Source organism: Phragmites australis, chromosome 7 (assembly GCF_958298935.1).
Source record: "Phragmites australis chromosome 7, lpPhrAust1.1, whole genome shotgun sequence".
NCBI lineage: Eukaryota > Viridiplantae > Streptophyta > Magnoliopsida > Poales > Poaceae > Phragmites > Phragmites australis.
The window spans coordinates 27,656,503-27,676,856 of NC_084927.1; the positions used below are offsets into that span (position 1 = coordinate 27,656,503).

Genomic DNA, 20,354 nt, shown 5'->3' on the forward strand with positions numbered 1-20,354 from the left:
CTCCGGGTCTCCATCCCGATCGCCCCTCGGGCGCAGTCCCTGTCCCACCAACCCCCCACCGCATTTGGTCACCTCCTCCACACGCAGAGCGCCCGAAGGAGACGAGCAGAAGAATGGGAGGAACGGTGGCGAAACCGAGCAAGTCACATGATCAGCGCGGCTCCGAGATCTCCGCCTATAAAAGCCGCCCCACCCCCCACTCGTCCACCAGCTGCTCTCCACCCAGAGCTGCTGTTACCACCTAACCGGTCTCTGGATTCGTCCGGAGTTTTGCCGATCTAGCCGCCCCAGATCTGATCCACGGCACCGCGTTTCTGCCGAGGTTGGCCGCCGTCCTTGCCCCATCTAGCTCGTAGTAGATTTTTTAGCTTCGATTTTTTTTGTTCGTTTGTTTGGGTGGGGGATTTTCGGGGTGCTTATGAGCTGTTCGGTGGAATGGAATGCAGATGGCGATCACGGTGAGGCGGTCGACGATGGTGCGGCCGGCGCGGGAGACGCCGCAGCGGCGGCTGTGGAACTCCAACCTCGATCTCGTGGTGCCGCGCTTCCACACGCCCAGCGTCTACTTCTACCGCCGCCCCGAGGGGACCGCCGCGCCGGAGGGGTTCTTCGACGGCGAGCGGATGCGGCGCGCTCTGGCGGAGGCGCTCGTGCCGTTCTACCCGATGGCCGGGCGCCTCGCGCGGGACGAGGACGGGAGGGTCGAGATCGACTGCAACGGGGAGGGGGTGCTCTTCGTCGAGGCCGACGCGCCCGACGCAGCCGTCGACGACTACGGCGACTTTGCGCCCACCATGGAGCTCAAGAGCCTGATCCCGGCCGTTGACTACACCGATGACATCTCAGCCTTCCCGCTCCTCGTGCTCCAGGTGAGTTCAGTTCTTAGTATCCCCTGTTGCAATTCGACTCGGGACAAGATACCTTTCTGGAAGTAGTACTAGTACCCCACAATGCTTTGCAAGCTGCACACGTCAACTAATTTTGGCTTACCTGTAATACTATTTGGTACATGATTGGATAGCTGGGTCCCTTTTATGATAGTTGATGTTAGACTCCGAGAGATCCTAGTGCTTAGCTTAGGGGTCAGCTACCTCGTGTTCTAGGTTGGCCTTTTTTTAGCTGTGCCACTTGTATAGTTGTACCGGAGCAGTTGCTGTTTTGTTTTTCTGGATGGGGGCTCTATTTTGTCTGAATTGATCCGTCTGGTGGAAACTTCGGTTATAATTACCTAAGAATATATGGTATCATCATTTTATTTGTCAGTGTCCATTGAAATTAACTCTCGCTTCACCTTGATCAGCTCGAAGTCAATTATTAACAAATCGGTTTGTCGTCAAGTGATTGTATTTTATTCGTTTGAAACCTGGTATCTGTCTACATTGTCTTGTACTGCCTAAATTAATGTTACGTGCATTTTATTGCATCATATCATAGTACACAAAAAACAGTCAAGCAGGTCAGTCGTGACAATATAGTCCCGCCAAACGTGAGAAGTTTTTGGTAGAAGGGCACTTTACTCATTAGGCTTCATGCAATGCGATGCATTTATATACCATGTGCTTATCCACTTCTTAAATGTTCCTGACCTTTTAACATTTAAAATCTGGACGCTTGCTGCCTTGGCTTATGTTGTTACATGCTTGTATCTTACTCTGTAAATTGTCTCATTATATTCATACCAATAATTGATAACTATCATGTTCTCAACCTTCCTAGTAATTTTAATGTTTAGCCCTTCAAGTATTTAAGTGTTCAACCCTTTTGTACCAGAAATAACAAGCAGACTGCATTGATCATGCCACATATATCTGAATGGTGTTGTTCATTACCTGTATTGTCTAGGAGAGCCTATGTGGCTTCCAATTAGGGTTGATGTGGTCAAGTTCTCCATGATCATAATTTGTTCGATTGTCTGGACATGTATTAACTTAATTGAGTTTGATATTGACATGTCCGGTTGTTAGTCTTAAACTAGCTCAATAGCTTTGTTCTGCCTGTATTAGAACGAAACTCTGTGCCCTGTGAAACCTTGTATTCCTGTAGGCTATTCCTCTGTTACTAGGTTTTGGTGGATACATCATATGTCATTCAGGTCCCACGTGCAATTTGTCCTAAATGAAACTGGTCCGACCTGCTTGCCTTCTGGTGGTCGTTCATCACATGCTATTTCATTTTGGGATAACAGATCGGATAGGATGAATCACCGCTGTAATATCCGAAGTACTTGACCTTAAAAAAGTAAGTATTACCGTACAGTACAAAGTATAGTGGAAAAGGTGTTGCTTTGCCTTTTAAAACTATTGGAGCACCATTTGGCTTGACTAATAACTGTGGCTCATACTGGCAGTTTTACCTTGCAACCTTGATTTTTCACATGGTGCCTTGTGGAGCATAAAACTGAAATGAACAAAATATTTACCAGGTTACTAAGTCCTAGTTTGTGTGGACCCTGCAATTTCTTTATCCACTGGCTTGTCGGCAACAGCATGCTGAATAATTGTGCTTGGGATGCACAGTGCATGTTGGTTGGTATGAAAGCGATAGCCTAACTGGGGCATGCTCATTAATAATTTTGTGCAAAAGACTTCTTTCAGCTTATGTTTGTGTTCCCACATTTTTTTCCATTCTTGAGAAGACCTTTCTCGGTATTGATTCTAGTCTTCATCAGAGATGCGTGCATAATTAGATGGCAAGTTGACTTCCTCCCTTTCAAGTTACCCAAATGGAGCAGTCTTTATTTGTTGTTGGTTGGTCTTTCTCAACTATGCTGCACATTCAAAAACTGTGTTTATCCACATTGCACTTGCAGTATGTGTTTGGTAGTTCTGCAAAACTGGTTGCTTCATGTATAATAAAGGGTTTTGTACAAACTGCGCACATATTTTTACTCCATGTGTGTGTGTTTATTACTTCTGCGAAACTGGTTGCTTCATGGATAGCATAGGGTCAAACTGATATGATACAATCATGCTTATTTTACTTATTTGTTTATTCCCACATGGAGTATAAAGCAGACTATTAAAGGAATAGAAAATTGGAAATAAAAGAACAGAGGATTTTATCTCCAAAGTAAGAGTAGTACTTAAGGTTATAATTTATATTGTTAGAATTATGTTCAACCAAATTTCCCTGTTCCCTTCTTTGCGCCCCCCCCCCCCCTTCTCCCTTTCTTTTAAAAGATAAACACTGCAACAAAGTTAGTTATATCTAACCTCTAGGTTTTCCTTTTTAACAGTTCTTAAAATCCAAGAGATAGCTTGTTAGTCCAATTATGAGGACTAGTTATTGATGAGCTAGCAATGAAACTTGCCCCTACTCCCAATATTCCTAGTTAGTGCTGTTGGGTGGACTTCCAACTTTAGAAGAACTAAGGTCTACAGTTCTCACTGGACTGCATTATCTCACTAGAGCTAAAACCTTGTATTGTTCTTTGATGTTAACAATAAGGTTGGATGTTGTTGCATGATTTGATTATCTTGAATCCTTGTGCTGCCATGCATAAGTTATGGATCTGAGGAAGTTATGCACTTGTTTCATACTGCTAGGTAGATGAGATAGATATAGAATAATCTGTTACACTGTAATTTAGTATAGTAGATGTCCAGTGTGCGAGGGAGCTAACTATAGATTTGGCATGGGAGACATTAAGTGTGAGCTTTTGGTTATAGACAGACTGTCCAGTATCGTGTCTCACACCTGAAGCTAGCACAACAGTTATCGAGTGGAGTTTGGCACGATGCTCTTTTCTAACCTCTTTTTACCCCCATTACGCCATATTTTTATACCTTGATATTAATTTCCATCATCAATCAGAAATTTAGGTACATGCCCAGTAGGGACTCCATATGGCCTCTTTAAAAGGGAAAAAAAAGTTCGGTATGAGGGGTGACCCTATGTTAGGTGAGCAGTATTATTGCATCCTGGGGGCAGACAAGCCATATGCAGTGTAAGCTTTTTTCATAATTGGCAATATAATGCCTCACAGATGTGTTGAAGATAGTTTGGGATTGCTCGCCGAAACTTCTCATTTATTATATTTATACCCCTTTATAGTGTGAATCAGAAGTTTACAATTTAGAAACACCATGCTGTGCACTGGGCTATTTCTTTCATATTAGAATGCGCTGCCATCTCATGTTGCCGTTCCAGTTTTAGTTTTTTTTTAGTTAGGTAGGTTGTTTTGTCAGGTGCGATTATTTTGTTATTACATACCAGTGACCTTCATACCAACCTCTACATTTCCGATTCACCAATTATCTGTTTTGATACATAATCAACAATTCATTGCCTTCATGACCTCAAGATGTATTTGGTCTTTTTAGGCTCAGTGGGACAGTAGTCCAATTGTAAACTTACCCATCTACCATGTTGAAAACGAAATGTGTGCCCACAGCATAATGTTGCCTAATACACATACATTTAATACGAATCAATTACTCTTCCTATTGTACCACATTAGATAGTCATCGGTATGCTTGGCCTCATGGTATGTTGGAATTGAGAACTTGAGATTGCCAGTGCTCGTCATAACAAAATATTGTTGGTACTTGATAAATTAGAGTCCATATGCTTATTGCTGGCTGGCTGCAGCTAAGGCTATTTCGAGAACAATGCTTCCATCTTGCATCCTAAGTAAGAGCTGCAAAGTCTGGCCGTGGTTTCAATTGGACGCGCTTAAGGATGGTATGGAATTGGATTTCAGTTCAAAGACGCATCTATATCTTGTGGACTCTTTTTTTTTAATGATTATCAATTTGTTGCCCTATGGTTAATTTCATTTTTTTGAAGCCCTATGGTTAATTATAGTGAGGTCATATGGTGTTGCATGCCTATTCATTCATGCACAATAATTTATTGTCTTGACCATCTATTATTTGGTAGCTGGAACTGGAAATATGCATTTTGTTCTAAGTTAGAAAGGAAGCTAAGAACATTTGAAGAGGCTAATTCTCCTTGATTCTTTTGTTCCAGGTGACTTATTTCAAATGCGGAGGCGTCTCCCTTGGTGTCGGCATGCAACACCACGTTGCGGATGGCATGTCTGGCTTGCACTTCATTAACTCATGGTCAGACCTCTGCCGTGGAGCTCAAATTTCTGTCATGCCTTTCATTGACCGCACTCTCCTTCGCGCTCGTGATCCGCCAACTCCATCTTTCCAACATGTTGAGTACCAGCCTGCCCCAGCCATGATGTCCTCGACGCACCAGGCCCTCACTTCCAAGTCAACACCACCTGCCACCGCTGTGGACATTTTCAAGCTCACTCGCTCAGACCTTGGCCGGCTGCGCTCGCAGCTTCCTGTGGGTGAAGGTGCACCACGGTTCAGCACATATGCAGTGCTAGCTGCGCATGTCTGGAAATGTGTCTCCCTTGCACGCGGCCTACCTCTTGAACAGCCCACCAAGTTGTACTGTGCCACTGATGGGCGACAACGGCTACAGCCCCCACTTCCAGATGGTTACTTCGGCAATGTCATCTTCACCGCGACACCACTTGCCGAGGCAGGCAAGGTGACCAGCGGGCTGGCAGAAGGAGCAGCAGTCATCCAGGGAGCACTAGATAGGATGGACAACAACTACTGCCGCTCGGCGCTAGACTACTTGGAGCTGCAACCAGATTTGTCAGCACTGGTGCGTGGAGCGCACACCTTCCGGTGTCCGAACCTAGGGCTCACGAGCTGGGTGCGCTTGCCAATCCATGATGCTGACTTCGGATGGGGGCGGCCTGTGTTCATGGGGCCAGGTGGCATCGCATATGAGGGTCTGGCGTTCGTCCTCCCAAGCGCAAATGGAGACGGTAACCTTTCTATCGCCATCTCATTGCAGGCTGAGCACATGGAGAAGTTCCGAAAGCTAATCTTTGAGTTGTAAACGGAATGCATTCCTTGTTGAAGGAGGATGTTATAGTGCAAGAGGCTTTAGGCTGTACCCAGGTTCTCTGCTAAAATGCCTGAAGTTCCATGAACCCAGCGACTGCTTTCACTCTTCGAGGCTTGTAGCGGGACGCCATTTTATGCCCTCAGTTGTGGGGTGTTCTGGAAAACATATAATTGTATGAGTTATGAATAATTAGTTCTCTTCTGGGGAAAAAAAAAATCAACAGTGAAGAAAGAGGTTATATTGAAGAAATTTGACAAAATCATTGCAACTAGCAGTCCAACATCCAGACCAGACTGGGTTGGTGCATCCTTCAGTATGGGATACTGTCTGTTGCTCTAGCTTAGGTTGTTTGGTTTGGCCGTTTCAGGGTGTAATCCGATTACATTGTGACTTGATTACGTTACCCGGTGTTTGGTTTGAGTGGTCAGTAATCAGATGCCACGGGATCTTAAAACGGCCTGGTACAAATCGCATACCGCTCGAAATGTCCCGTATCGCGACGTCGTAACTATTCTCCTTGAGGCCTCGTTCATTCTCTCGACCACCCAATCGCCTATGCTGTCATCCATCTTCTTGGCCTCCGGTTAGCAATCAGCTTTCCTCAAGCTCTTTGTCGCTTAGGTTCGTTGCATCCATTTTCCTTTTCGTCGTTTTAGAAGTGCTGCTGCCACCGTTGCTAGGGGCCGTCTCCCATGCTCATTGCTTCCCTAGGCTTTTCACCATTGCCCACCGGGATGGTGAGGGGGCATGGCCGCAAGGCGAGGGCAACCGGGTTGCATTGCGAGGATGAGCCAACCACCGGCGATGCGTGAGGTTCCTGTCCGAGCGAAGGGACAGCTTATCCAACTCTAGGTAGATCTTAGATCTGCGATGAGGTCTTTCCAAGTTTAAAGGTGATGTCGCCTTGAACGAGGGTGACGGACTTGTCCATGGACGAGGTGGCTCAGGGCATACAACAAAAGTGGCTGGTATTGAGGTCGACGGCGGCGACCGCTTGGGAGGGATAGAGCTCTGCTATGGGTTTTTGATAGCGTTGTCCAATCAAACAAATCCTAGTTTAGCCGATTACGTTTACTTTACCGGTGTAATTTGATGCTGTTTGCGTTTATGATTCCAGTGCACGAACAAAAAATACGTTTGACTTAGTTTGAGCTGCAAGTGAATATAGCATATCAGATTGGCTGCAAGCTTCTTCTATGGCAGATCCGCATTCCTGATGTTTCTTCCAGGTCATGTGGCCCATGCATACCATGTGTAAAGCTTCACTCTTTTCTTCCAGAGTGGAACATAAAATAGCCTGACGCAGGACGGCTGAACTGGGGATGCATCGGATGAAGAAAACATAAAACATCAGAGCCATTTGGATTTTTTTTGGGGGGGGGGGGTGGGGGTCGATTGGCCCGTTCCAGGCCGTGGCACAGACGACACACGTCCGCCTCGTTCGGGGCTGCTGGCTTTGTTCGGTGGTTCGAGCGAGAGAAGCGCCGTGCGGGGAGGACGCGTGTCCTGTAACGGCTGTCCCGTTCGAAGGCTAGGGCTTTGTCCGCGGCCGACATGTGGGGTGCCACGGACGCCGAGGCAGAAACACTCGAGACCCCACCATTCGAAACCCGCAGCCCGAGGCCTGGTGCGGGGGCGTCCCACTCCCACCTCGCCGCCTCCGTCCACTCGCCTCCTCTTCTCCCCGTGTCACCTCCCATCTCGTCCGGGCTAGGCCCCGTGGTTCCGCGACCGATGGTCGCCCGCCTAGGCGCCGGCCGCCGTCGAGCGTTTCGCGAAATTCCGGCGCGCCGCGAGGGCTACGCCGTGCGGCCAATGTTGGGCAGCCGCCGCCGCAGACGCGCCGCGCGGGCTGGCTGGACCCCGGCGTGGCCCCGCGCTCTTCCCGACGACCGCTACATGCCGCGAGCCCTTGCCGGCCACCCGCCGTGCCGCGAGCGTCGCCGGGCGCCTCGATCCCGCGGACGCTGCCTCTACCCCGCCTCCTGCCCCGCGCCGTGAGCCCGTGCCGGATGCTGCCGCGATCGCCGCGGCGATCGCCCAGTGCCAGCCAGCCGCGCGCGCGCATTGGCGCCAGTGTGCCTCCGCAACTCCGCGGCGTCTCCCTGCATGCCGTACCACACGTGCGAAACGAGGGACCACGCCGGCACCAGGTACCACTCCTGCACCAAACCCAAATTACCTCGAGAGAATTTGAATCCGTATCTTGCTTCCTGATTACGCTAGCTGTTCGATAGGAATCCCCCAGTCCTGTGGTAGCGTCCTGTAGCTTTCCTCATGCCCGCTTCCGGCTGACGTTGCTGTCTCTTCAAAATTCAAATCGTTAATCTACAGACCGATATTCACTGGTCATACCAATTTGTTAAGCCGAACACCGATCGATGATCACAGCGCTATTGATAGATTTAACACAACTTTGTCCCCATAATTTGATGCTATCAAGTTAAATCTGAAACGAACTTGAGAGAGCTTGGCAAGCTCTGCTTTTCTGCCGGCGAGATATTTCGTCCATGGTTCTAGAATGTTCCGCCGAGAAAGAATAAAATGGAGAGCGGAATGTGCTACTGCTGTCTCGGTCAAAAAGGAGGCCCGGCGCAGGCTGCTGTAACAACAGAAGTACGTACCCTCCAAGAAAGCGCGGCCGCGTGATGCGGCACTCGCGTTTCTTTCGACGATTAATTGCTGGCAGGATTAAAATTTCACCAAAATTTTGATAATTTTTTGAAGAGAATAAAATATTTAATTTTGGATTTTTTTTTTACTGAAATATGAGACTCATAGAGAGGAGGATGAATTTTGGTGAAATTTTGTGAATTTTAGTCTTGTTGGAAAAAATTGTAAAATGAAATTAAAATGCTGGTTCATTTTAATCCACTTTATCACGCGTATCGGCAAACAAGATTAAGTGCTAAACCACATTTCCCCTGTTGCACAGCTTGTTTATTGATGACACGGGAATCTGGTTTAGTTACTAACCACATTCCTGATTAGGCTCCAAGACAAGGCGGCAACAAGTTAATCACCGCGCGCCGTGAACTTGTCCGGAGTCCGGACGTGCGCGAGCCGGAGCCGCGCAGGGCGAGCCGATCCAGCGGCGCACCCGCACCCGCACCCGCACCCGGGCGAAGCAACGGAGCGGAGCGGAGGCTATAAGTGCCCCTCCCTTGCATGGACGACCGCAGTCTCTCTCTCTCTCTCTCTCTCTCTCTCTCTCTCTCTCTCCTGTGAAGACCGCTCGGGAAGGTGAGATCTCCACCCCCTCCTCCTCCTCTCTTCTCCTATATTTGTTCGTCTGCTTCCTCACCCAAAACCCCATCCTCCACTTTCCGAAGCTCGTAAGATTTCTTCTCCTTTCGCCCTTTCGCTGCGATTTCGTCCTGCTCCTGCGCATCCATGCAGTGGTTTTAAATGTTGCTGCTGCTTTTCTTTGTCGCGGAGCGGATTCCTGCTGTGCTGAGGCTTTTCGGTTCACGAAACTTTGTAGGATTTTGACCGTGGCTTTGTTCTTATCGTGAGTTCTTGCGAGTTCTTGCTGCTTGGTGATGTTGCCGTTGCTGGTTTTGCTGCTGCGGTGGTTTTCTTGGTGGTGAAGGAGGAGGCTAGCGAGCACCGGCGACAGTGATCTCCGCTCGCCTCTCTCTCCTCGGGACTCGGTGCACTGGTTCTTCTGGTTCTTCCTGCCGTCGTCTCTTGATGCCTCATCTTGTTGTTCTTGGTGCTAAAATCGTGGAATTTGTCTAGTGCTGGTGAGCACTTTCGTTTGGGAGTTCCTCGCTCTTCTTGAGGCCCTTCGGTCTCCGAAACGTTCGCGAGATTTTACCCGCAGTTCGGCCTTCTCTTGTTTTATTGCGTCCCGTGTGTTCTTGTTGCCGTTGCTGTTGGTGGTGGTTTCGTGGGAGAGGCGGCGGCTAAGGAGCACCGCGATTCCATGGATCTCTCTTCGCTTTTCCTCTCGGAATTTCTATGGTCTTGTTCTCATCATCCGTTTCTTGATGCCTCTTGTCGTTCTTGCTGCTGTTGATGAGCATCACAACTCGAGGTTAAATCTGTTCGTCTCTCTTGTTTTCTTTTCTTTTCTTATGTTCGGAATGTTTAAGAGGTCGCTGTTTTTTTTTTGTGTGTGTGTGTTTAGGGTTTTAGAAACGTGTGGATTTGAACCATCGTTTTCTTATCCCTCTTGTTGTTGATGTGTTCCCGACACTAATGCGCGCGCGACAGAGATGGTCTCTGTCCGTCTCCCTTACCTGTTTCGTTGCTTTGTTTCCATGTTTTGGATCTGTCAGGTCTCCGTTTCTTGATTTTGTTTTGCTCAATGGTGTCTGATCGTTTCTGTTGTTGTGTGCTAGCGTGCTCCGCAGATTACCTTTCTATTCTTCTTTTTTCCCTTCAGTTTTTGTATGTCCAAGTAGTTGAGATGTGGGTTACTTCGTCCAGACCAAGTGAATCATATTTGCAAGATTGAGTGGTGTGTGCTTGTCTATTACTATAATTTCTTGCCAAGGGTGTTTTGCAGTGTCACATTACGATGTAGTTCCTTCCTGGTAAAAATGTCTGTGAGACATCATTAAATCCTCGTATGAATTGAATTCTCTGAAAACATGTCTGTTGCTTTTTTTTTCCACTTCATTCAGATAGTGTCTGGACAAATATATAGTTTGCTGTTTGGCATACAGAAGTACAAGTCCTCGAAATATTTCATTAGTTGAACATCTTCTGTCGCATTGAAGTACGCTATTATGATTTGGGTTTGTGCAGTATTTTGTTACCCGAAAATCTTAGTTCACTTTACTTTAGGGTTAATTTTTATGATAGATCTTAGGTGGAAAACATGGTTTTAGTGCATCCCTGAAAACTGTTACTTCTTCCAGATTATATAGTATCCTGGAATGCACCCAGCGCCAGGGGCCCTCTTTCCGAGCCTCAGTTACATCTCGCCATTCAAGATTATTTTCTCTGTTGGTTTCTCATCCATAGAAAACATGGGGCCAAAGGAATGACGAGTTATGCATTGAGCGTTGCAAGCAATGAAGTTTCCATGTTTTCTTTCTGCAATGAAATCCTAATTTTACATACGATAGGACGCCGGTGCTACTGAAGCTTTCTTGTCTGCGTAATGCTTTCTGGTGTATGTGTGATCTGTAATCCGATGTCATTTTGTTCATTTCTTCAAAATTTTCTAGATACAGATTTTGGGCTATTGTACTCATACTTTTATGTTGCAGGATATTAAGCCCCGCTATGGCACTTTCTGTGCCTGTGACAATAAAGACTACTGAGCATGGTGGTAATGGAAGATTTGACTATGCCGTGTCAGCTATGCAAGGATACCGTGAAAATATGGAAGATGCTGTGAGTAACTTACCGGCCTTTTGTAGGATCATTGGGAGCATAATTCTATGAAATATACATGATTAACTTGCTAGTAGTTTCTGCAAAACACTGAAGCCTAACCTGTAGCCTTCTTGTTCTACAGCATGCAATTGTTCTAGATCTTGATGCTGCGACTGCCACATCATTCTTTGGTGTTTATGATGGCCATGGAGGTTTGATCTTCAATCTAATCCTCTCATGAAGAAGAAATTTCAAATGCAGGATACCCGTCAACGGAATGTTTAGCTATTTGAGTTCATTACATTCTTTTGACATATAACCTTCTATACACTCAAGAGTACTGTTACCTCATATTTTTGTTTTTATCAATAATAGGTAGCATTTACTACAATATTTATACCAGATGACCGTTTGAGTTATTTATGTTCTGTTTCAGGACCAGCTGTAGCAAAGTATTGCGCGAAACACTTACACATTGAGCTTCTCAAATTTCAAGAGTTTCATGACAATCTTCCTTATGCAGTGGAGAGAACGTTCTTAAGGTTATTAATTATGTAGCTTTCCTAATTCATGCATTCTATATTTTGAGGTCAAATAAGTTATATCCCTTCGTTGCACTTGTTGCACATACAAATAAGAAATATGTAATCGTTGCTCCTACTTAACTGTTGCAGAATGGATGAGATGTTGAGAGACAGGAGGGCAGGGTGGGAATTATCCAAGTATGGTGGTAACGAACAATGGAAAAAATATAGAAGAAATCTTCTCACCAGTTGTTTTTTACCTCTCTGTGTGCAGGTGTTAATTCAACTGTTTATTTATAGAAAATCTAATATATGAAGGTATGTCATATTTGCTTCAGCTTGGATTTTTTTCGCAGAGGCCTGCATATGCGGGGCCAGTAGGGGATGGATGTACTGCGTGTGTGGCTCTCATTAGAGGCAACCAAATCATTGTTGGAAATGCTGGTGATTCTCGCTGTGTACTCTCAAGGAATGGTCAGGTGCAGTGACTAATTTTCTTGTCGAAGTGTCTATCTGATAACAAATCAGCATGCTATTTTTTAATAATAGATAAATTCTAATGGTGACTAAGTATTCTGTTTATTTCCATTGTATGTAAAGGCAATTGAATTATCCACCGATCACAAACCAAACCTTCCAGCCGAAACACAGAGAATACAAGATGCAGGACATGAGGTAGCTATGTCAAATAGAGGAAACATCCATCGTATTGATGATGGAATTGCGATCTCGAGAGCAATTGGTACAGTTCTGCCTGACTTTTAGATTCGTTGTGTGGTTATAGAGTTGATTGTGTTGTAATTGGTGTGTCACTTTCTTTGCATTTCAGGTGACCTGAGGTACAAGGATAATGCCAATTTGAGTCCCCAAAACCAAGCGGTGACTGCCTTACCTGAAGTTCGCTCTGTAAGTGTAACTAAGTTAGGTTGCCGAAGTGTAATTTTTTCCAGCTGGATATCATCTAATGGAAAATTAATTTATTTTTGTTAGGAAGAGATAACCGATGATACTGAATTTCTTGTTATAGCATGTGATGGAATCTGGTATGTTTTCAGCTAAAAAAACACAGATGCATTGTTCTATTATGCTTTGCTTCCCATGTCCCTGATTCCATGCATAACACATCAACTCCAAGATAGGATAGTATGTGCCAGAAAGGAGTTTGTAGATTTTGGTTCGTTTAAATTTGATTTACATTAGACTGGGCCACTCACCACCATGCATATTTCATTGTTGTATGGTTTTCTCGAATTGGTGGGTTTAAGTCCTTTCCTGAGTTCAGTGTGATGGGTCCAGAGAGGTCAAAGTCACAGCAAGGTGCAATGTCTGCCAATCCTGTGTGCGCTAATGCTTCCTAATGTCCAGATAATTATTAACTCTTGATGCTGTATTTTCTTTACCAAGTTAGTTTGCTGGACATGATCGTCAGATATAGTTGATTTATTTTGGAAGAACTTGAAGAACATGAATCTTAACATACCGGGTCTGCATAACATCGGTATTTAATGAAACATACTGGTGAAATTGTAATAAGGATCCTGGCCAGCCTGAGAGTAGTACTCGCTGGTGTAACTAATTCTCTCTACGTTGTTTGCTCTAAATTCGCACCCCTCTTGCACATGTCTTTCTTTTGTAGGGATTGCATGACAAGCCAGCAACTGGTTAATTATGTAACGATATACATGAATAATGTGAGTATTCTTCCCCCTCAACATGTCTGCTCGTTTTGACATAGTGTGTTTGTATACTGAGAGCATATACAGTACGTGCAAAATATTCTCTCTTCAGTGTAGAGAGTTTCTCTATATGGATGGTCCGGTGCATGGCTTTTTATTTGCATGTTGTTCATTTGTTATCTCTGTTGTCTTGACAGAACGTAGACCTGTGGCGCATCTGTGAGTCCCTTCTTTCGCACTGCTTAGCACAACCTAGAGGGAAGGACAACATGTCTGTCATACTGGTTCGGTTCAATAAGCCCGCCGAAGGTCGCCCCGTCCACCAACGTGTCGCCGGCCACCCTGGGGTCTTGTCCTCCAACGCGCCAGCGGCCGCCGTAGCGCCCTCCGCCCCCCAACATGCCGCCGGTCACCCTGGGGCCCTGTCGTCCTCCATCGTGCTGCCGCCGCCGCCAAACGTGGAGCACACTGTCAGCTCCGCCCCGCCCTCCGTCAACTTGGGCGGTGCTGACGCTGGCCCCATCGCGGGCGGAGTCTACGACCAGCTCCCCGAGACACAGCGCTCCAAGAGCTCAGAGCTCTGAGTTTGTTTTGTCAGGAAAATATGAGCTTGCCTACCCTGGTTCGTTCATGTGGGGTGCATCTTAGCCACACAGTTTTGGATTCGTTTTATCAGGACAAGATGAACTTGATTTTTCACTGTATGCGTAGGATGATATCTTATGAGTAGTTTGCTAACTGACGATTTTGGCCTGGGAGCCGTACGTTTGAGTAAAGTTTTCTACGGTCTGGAGGATGCTTAATAAAATGTAGCAGTGCACTTTCTAAATGGCTACTGCCATCGGAACTTCTATATGCTTTGTGTGTCTTTGATCGTAGCTCTCTTATGCCTGAATGTGAGCTAAGCTATGCTAGTTAGTACACATACAGACTCAGATGGGTGTGCGAACTTTAGGAGGCCTCACCACATTGTGCAAAGATTGTCGTAGCTGGCATTCAGAAACCAACTGGCGCAAGAAGCAGTGCACTTTCTGATGCTGGTGCTACTTAGCTACGAGGCAATAGGATTACTACATCAAGTATAGAAGTAGACGTTCGGATGCTCATCAATCATCATGCATGATTGCCCTTGTACCCTTGGCATTGATCGATGTACCTAACCTTGAGAGTTGAGACTCACGGCCAAGCTAGAACCCGCACACAGTCACTCCTCGCAACTCAGCGCGCCGCAGCATCTCGGTCGAGCTCGTACCGCTCGGCGGCTCCGAGCAGCAACTCCACCAGGGCGTCAGGCGGCTCATGTCCGGAAGGGCCTCTCGGCGTAGTACGCGGCGCGCAGCAGCGCCACGAAGGCCTCGGAGCCCTCGCACGGGGGAACGGCGACAGTCGGCGCGGAGCAGGGCTGCGCGAGGAGCCGAATGCGGGGGCGGGACGGCCGGGACCACGCGACGCTGCGCCGAGTCGAGGCAGCTGCACGGCGCCAGGCGCGCGCGGGAACGCTGTGCTGGGCGTGACGCGATATGGACGCAGCGCGTACTGTCGTCACGCTGACCGAGCCGATTAAATTCCAGGCCCTTAGCCCGTTACAAATCTACATGGGATGACCCATAAACAGGCCCATTTAGCCCATAAACAAGCAGACACAAATTGCTGTGCCACCGTGGGCCGCACGTTAATCCCATCCAGCCCACACAGAGGCCCGCCTACCCCATGGAGTGACTCGCTCGATCGGGTCCATTGATCCGTTCTATATAACCTCTGCCCACGAGCCTAGGGTTTTCTCCCCTGCTTCGCGTCTGCCACCTCCAGCCGCCACGAGAGGTAAGGTAAGCCACCCGCCGTCACCGCCACCGCCACCCTCCCGTCTCATCTCGTCTCGCCCCTCCCCGGCCGCCGTGCTCTATGCTTGCCTTTGCCTCCCGAATCGGGTGCATTTCTACGTTCGGTACAAGGCGTGGTATTGATTCGTGGAGAAGGCCGGATCTTCTTCGTACGCGATTGTTCTCGCCGGTTTATTAGCTAGAATCTTGTGTCCCGAGGTGTAGCACGCGCGCTAGGATTTTGTTCGTCTCGTCGAGCTCACGTCGCTGTTTGTAGCCGTAGCTTATGCTTTGTTCATGAAGGTATTGTGGAGAATCTCCTAGACGTTAGTACGCCGATCCTCTAGTAATGATGGTTCATGCTTATGTTTCATTGCGCTTGTCATGGTTGATTTTGACATGATATAGATGGTTGCTTAGTTTTAAGGTGTCTTTTGGATGCATGAGCTCTAATCTGTTTGTTATATGGGTTTTGGTGGTTACGCGACTAAAAAATCTGATTGGGCCTATGTTGTTAACCGTTCAATGAGATTGAATTAGTGCTTAGGTTGCCTACCCTAGAAAAATTGTGTTTAGGTTGCCACTGTTGGTGCTAGTCTGGGATCTGTTAAAATGCTACATGGAGAACTGTTGTTAAATGGTGTAGGTTTAGGGTTACTCGCGTAATAGAACAATCGTCTTCACCCACCTGACATAACCGTCTTTCTTTGCGTGCAGTTCAAGCAGGAGTTCAGAGAGGTTCAAATGGCTCCTAAAGGTACACAACTAATCTCACATAATTCCGTGTGCTTATCAAGGAAAATATTGTGCCAACCTTTAAGCTGATATAGATTGGGGTGTTCAGTTGTTCCTCTTTCCTTTGCTTGTGTGTCTCCCTTTTGAATTGTATAAGGTCTTAGTTGGTATTTGTAAATTGAGCACGATGATCTAACTTCAACCTCTTTGTTTTATATTCATGCCTTATACACTTGCAAATAATCTGAAATGGAAAAGTATAGAATTTGCAAACTGTGCTTTTCACTTGCATATGGAAGGGAGCTGAGCTTTAAACTAAAATGCTATCAATGCATATTATGGGCAGCATACTGTAATTTTGTTGTTTCCAATGTGCCAAACTTTGTCTAATATTGTGCATAATCAAATCACAGTCCATGAGCCAACTTCAATCTACCTTTTTAGACAGGTTTACTGTATCGTATGCACGAGCTAACTTTTTTTTTTCTTCTGATTGCTTGATTTGATTAGCTGCTCTTGCCAAGAAGGGCGATGTCAAGGCCCAGGCCTTGAAGGTTGCCAAGGCAGTGAAGTCTGGGGCAGTCAAGAAGAAGACCAAGAAGGTCCGCACATCCGTGACATTTCACCGCCCCAAAACCCTGAAGAAGGCAAGGGACCCAAAATACCCAAGAGTCAGTGCCCCTGGAAGGAACAAGCTTGATCAGTACCAAATTCTCAAGTACCCCCTTACCACTGAATCTGCAATGAAGAAAATTGAAGATAACAACACTCTGGTCTTCATTGTCGACCTCAAGGCAGACAAGAAGAAGATCAAGGCTGCTGTCAAGAAGATGTATGACATTGAGGCAAAGAAGGTCAACACCCTGATCAGGTTAGCACTTGCTTGTCAGTTTTTTTACCTCCCTTATTTGTTATATCATGTAACTAAGGGCTCTTTTACGTACACCTCTTACCCCTAGAGAGGTAAGAGGAGTAATGAATCCTAGCCATTGATTAATCAAGGTCATTTTAGAGAAAAGGAAGGTTAGTTTGCTATATGTAGTCAAAGAAAAAATGGAATGTCCTAAATCAGTGCGACAGTATTAATCAACAATCAATTACGTATGCAGATTCAGATTCCTATTTAAGGTAGCATATGTATGTATACATACGTCGCTATATTCAATATATGGGATTTTATTAGACAAAGTCTAGATGGGCATACGTGGTGGGTATAAATTCAAATTAATTTGGTGTTTAAATAAGACATGTAAGGTTTCACTATAGATTAAATAATAAAACCAGATTTATTTCCTTTGTAGTCTCAATATTGTGATTTCAAATTTGAATTCGAAATTTTATTAGAAGAATTTAATAGTTTATTGTACTATTAAATTTGAAATACTCATTATTGAGGACGTGGATGTGTATGACAGTAAAATGTAGAAATCGCTAGAAAAATTGATAAGTACAGTGTATAACTATGGCAAATGGTATTAATCACATGCGCAGAAAATATTCTTTCCTTATTTACTGTGTGGTAATTGACATTAATAGCCTTTGCATGGTACTGCTTCTCCTATTATCTCACATGAGTTTATATCAACTTGGGTCTACCTTAAAAAAATCCTGTAACTAAACGATCAAACCTGTGCCGTGCAGGCCTGATGGGAAGAAGAAGGCTTACGTGAAGCTGACGCCAGACTATGATGCTCTCGATGTGGCAAACAAAATCGGCATCATTTAAGTTACAGGCTACTGCGTTAGGGCTTATTTGTCCTGGTTTTTATGTGAAACGAGAGTTTTGTAGCTATTCCTTAGCAAGGGGCCTCGGTGGCTCAGTTACCTGTCTTGATGCACACTTATGAATTTGATACCATCCAAGTGACCTGTTTTGTGCTTCTGAGTTCTGCACGTGCTTATACCGTTGGTTGCTTGTGAGCCTATTCTCAGCATTTCGGATGTCACCTCTTGTTTTGGTGTTGGATTTATGTTGGCAACTCTGCATTGCTCTGACATTATGATTGGCTTCAGTTTATGATTGCTGATGACAGTTTTTACTGTCGCGTCATACATCCCTGTCCTTGATAATGGCAGCATTTGCAGCTGAAACTTGAACTTCCCTGTTGGCCTGTATGATGCTGATAGGCTTCTCAAAATATAAGGTGTATTAGTATTTAGGACAGTCAAACTTTGTAAATTTTGATCAATAATTACTCAAGTTATATGAATATTTTAATGTATAAAAGTTATACCTAGATCTGTATTCAATAGATCTTTTAATATATTGAATTTGTAACAATTGATAATATATTACAGAATAAGTTAATAATTAAAGTATATTTTTAAAGATTTTTTAAATCCTAATACGTCTTATTTGAGACAGAGGGAGTATTGTTATTGGATAATTATGGTGTGATATTTATCTTGTGATTCTTTGGAGTTCGGCGAAGAACTGACATGGTAATCCAAGTAGCCCAGGAAATACAACGACGATGCAAATTGCAACAGACCGACACCGGCATCCTCAGCCGTCACCTCTCCGCGCGGTTGCCTTGGGTTCCATTGCGCCGGCTTCCAGACCACGGTCACCGTCACGTCGTCCTACCGCGCCCGCGTGCAGAACCGCTCCACGCCCTCGGCGCAACCCAGAGGGAACCGCACGCTCAACCACGACGTGCGCCACCGCGCTAGCCCGCCTGTACGGTTGTATGGCTAGGAACTCGGCGACGCTCCCGGACTTGGGGGCTGTTTGGTTGCTCCCCTGACCACCATGCTTGAGGAAAAAAGGGTGCCTGCTCAGGGCAGGGTGTAGAGGATGATTCTTGCCTGTTCAGGCATGGAGTGGAAGGACCTGTTGGGTCAAAGACTATACCGGAGGAGAAAATGTCAGGCTAAAACTACGCTTTGTCAACTGAAATATGCAAACAGCCATAGGTGCGCTTTCGCTGCTTCTTCCCAACCCATGACAGCCTCAGGGTCAGGGGAGATCGTAGGTTGCGAGGCTCGGTCGGAGGAGCGTTGGGGACAATCAAAATGGAGTCGTTATTAGGTGGGGTAGAGGATGTTGGTGTGATCAATTTGGGCTGATACATGATTTGTGTTGCGAATTTTGCGGATTTGCGGCTGGGGTATAGAATAGAGAGAAAAAAAAAGGAAGGAGCTTGCAGGGTGTTGTCGTGCGACTCCAGGACGAGGGGAGCATCGTCAGGTAGGAGGTTGTGAGGGGCGCAGAGCTGCGCGGACTCCCCCATGGCGGCTGCTTGAGCCCACCCCCACGGAGCCCACTTGGAACCACGGCATGGACGTGCGAGCTTAGTTGCCGACGGCTCCAGCAGAGGCAAGGTCATGCACGCGGTCGTCACCTGGCTGTGCGCGTTCGACCGCCTCAGCACTCATCGCTAACCCCATCAGCTCACGGAGACGAAGCGGTGGGCAGAGATGGTAAAACGGGCGGCTCGGTCCGATACGGCATGGATTTATCGAGGCACCATCTGTTTAGGTACGGCTCATTTAGGCCACGGTTCACGTGTCTCGATTTCAGTTCAGACATAATTCATTTAAGATCGGATCGTATCGTGTTGGTTTGTGGCACAGTACCTTCGATAATTTTTTTTTGCCCGTTACCTTACAAAAAATTGAAAAAAATTAAAAAACTTAATTTTACTCAGAATCAAACACTAGACTTTCTACTTAGGAGTCAAACATACTACTATTACACCACATATCATATATGGTATTAGATCTAAATAAATTATATAAAATACTAAAAAATATAAACAGTTAAATAGACCGTGCCGTATCGTGTCGGCCTGACCCGTTAACTGTCGTGCCGTGCTGTGCCTGAATCGTGTTTCGAACCGACTCATGTTTGATGATCATTTAGACATCTTTAGCGGTGGAACCGTGAGTTCTCATGCGTCTGTTTTCGAGCGTCTGAGCCTCAGCATCGTTGCCTGAGTCCGGCAACACACGAGGGGAGCAACTAAGGGTCTGTTTGTTTCAGCTGGAGATTCTGAAAAGTAGCTTATAGAAGCTGGATTGTGAAAAGCTGGATTGTAAAAAGCTGGATTGTGAAAAACTTTTAGACTGTAGATTCTAAAAAAATTTGATGGACACTTTAGTAAAATAGACTTTTACAATCTATCAAAAGCTGAGAAAAACCAACTTCTCAGATTTTCACAATCCAACCGGCAGATTTTAAAAAGCTATAACCAAAAGCTGTCTGTTTATTTCAGCTTCGGATTGTAAAAGCTGAAAGCCACAATCCGAAGCTGAAACAAACAGGCCCTAAACACCACACATGCAGCAGCCAGGCTTGCTCATGCTTAGGCACATCACTGCCAGGGCAGCAACCAAACACGCCCTTGTTGCCTCGAAGGACGTGTCGTGGCGGGGGAGCGTGCTCC

General features: G+C 46.0%; 3 protein-coding genes across 4 annotated transcripts; all 3 read left to right on the forward strand.

Moving 5' to 3' along the window:
- The first annotated feature begins 61 nt into the window (after positions 1-61).
- LOC133924519 (hydroxycinnamoyltransferase 1) lies at positions 62-6,149 on the forward strand. The gene is made up of 3 exons (XM_062370095.1): positions 62-322; positions 447-869; positions 4,972-6,149. The coding sequence occupies exons 2-3, from the start codon at positions 447-449 to the stop codon at positions 5,869-5,871; spliced, it is 1,323 nt and encodes a 440-aa protein (XP_062226079.1). The 5' UTR covers positions 62-322; the 3' UTR covers positions 5,872-6,149.
- A 4,969-nt stretch (positions 6,150-11,118) lies between these two features.
- LOC133925535 (probable protein phosphatase 2C 42) lies at positions 11,119-13,995 on the forward strand. Its single transcript, XM_062371431.1, has 10 exons — positions 11,119-11,229; positions 11,354-11,423; positions 11,648-11,753; positions 11,886-12,009; positions 12,092-12,214; positions 12,336-12,477; positions 12,565-12,641; positions 12,726-12,778; positions 13,372-13,426; positions 13,609-13,995. Exons 1-10 carry the CDS (start codon positions 11,119-11,121, stop codon positions 13,993-13,995), a joined length of 1,248 nt encoding a protein of 415 aa, XP_062227415.1.
- A 1,146-nt stretch (positions 13,996-15,141) lies between these two features.
- On the forward strand, positions 15,142-17,848 carry LOC133924520 (large ribosomal subunit protein uL23). 2 transcript variants are annotated; one of them, XM_062370096.1, is made up of 4 exons: positions 15,142-15,237; positions 15,949-15,988; positions 16,477-16,837; positions 17,608-17,848. In XM_062370096.1, exons 2-4 carry the CDS (start codon positions 15,976-15,978, stop codon positions 17,690-17,692), a joined length of 459 nt encoding a protein of 152 aa, XP_062226080.1. In that variant the 5' UTR covers positions 15,142-15,237; positions 15,949-15,975; the 3' UTR covers positions 17,693-17,848. The 2 variants fall into 2 exon arrangements, with proteins under 2 accessions (XP_062226080.1, XP_062226081.1); XM_062370097.1 differs by having other exon boundaries at positions 15,168-15,232.
- The last annotated feature ends 2,506 nt before the right edge of the window (positions 17,849-20,354 follow it).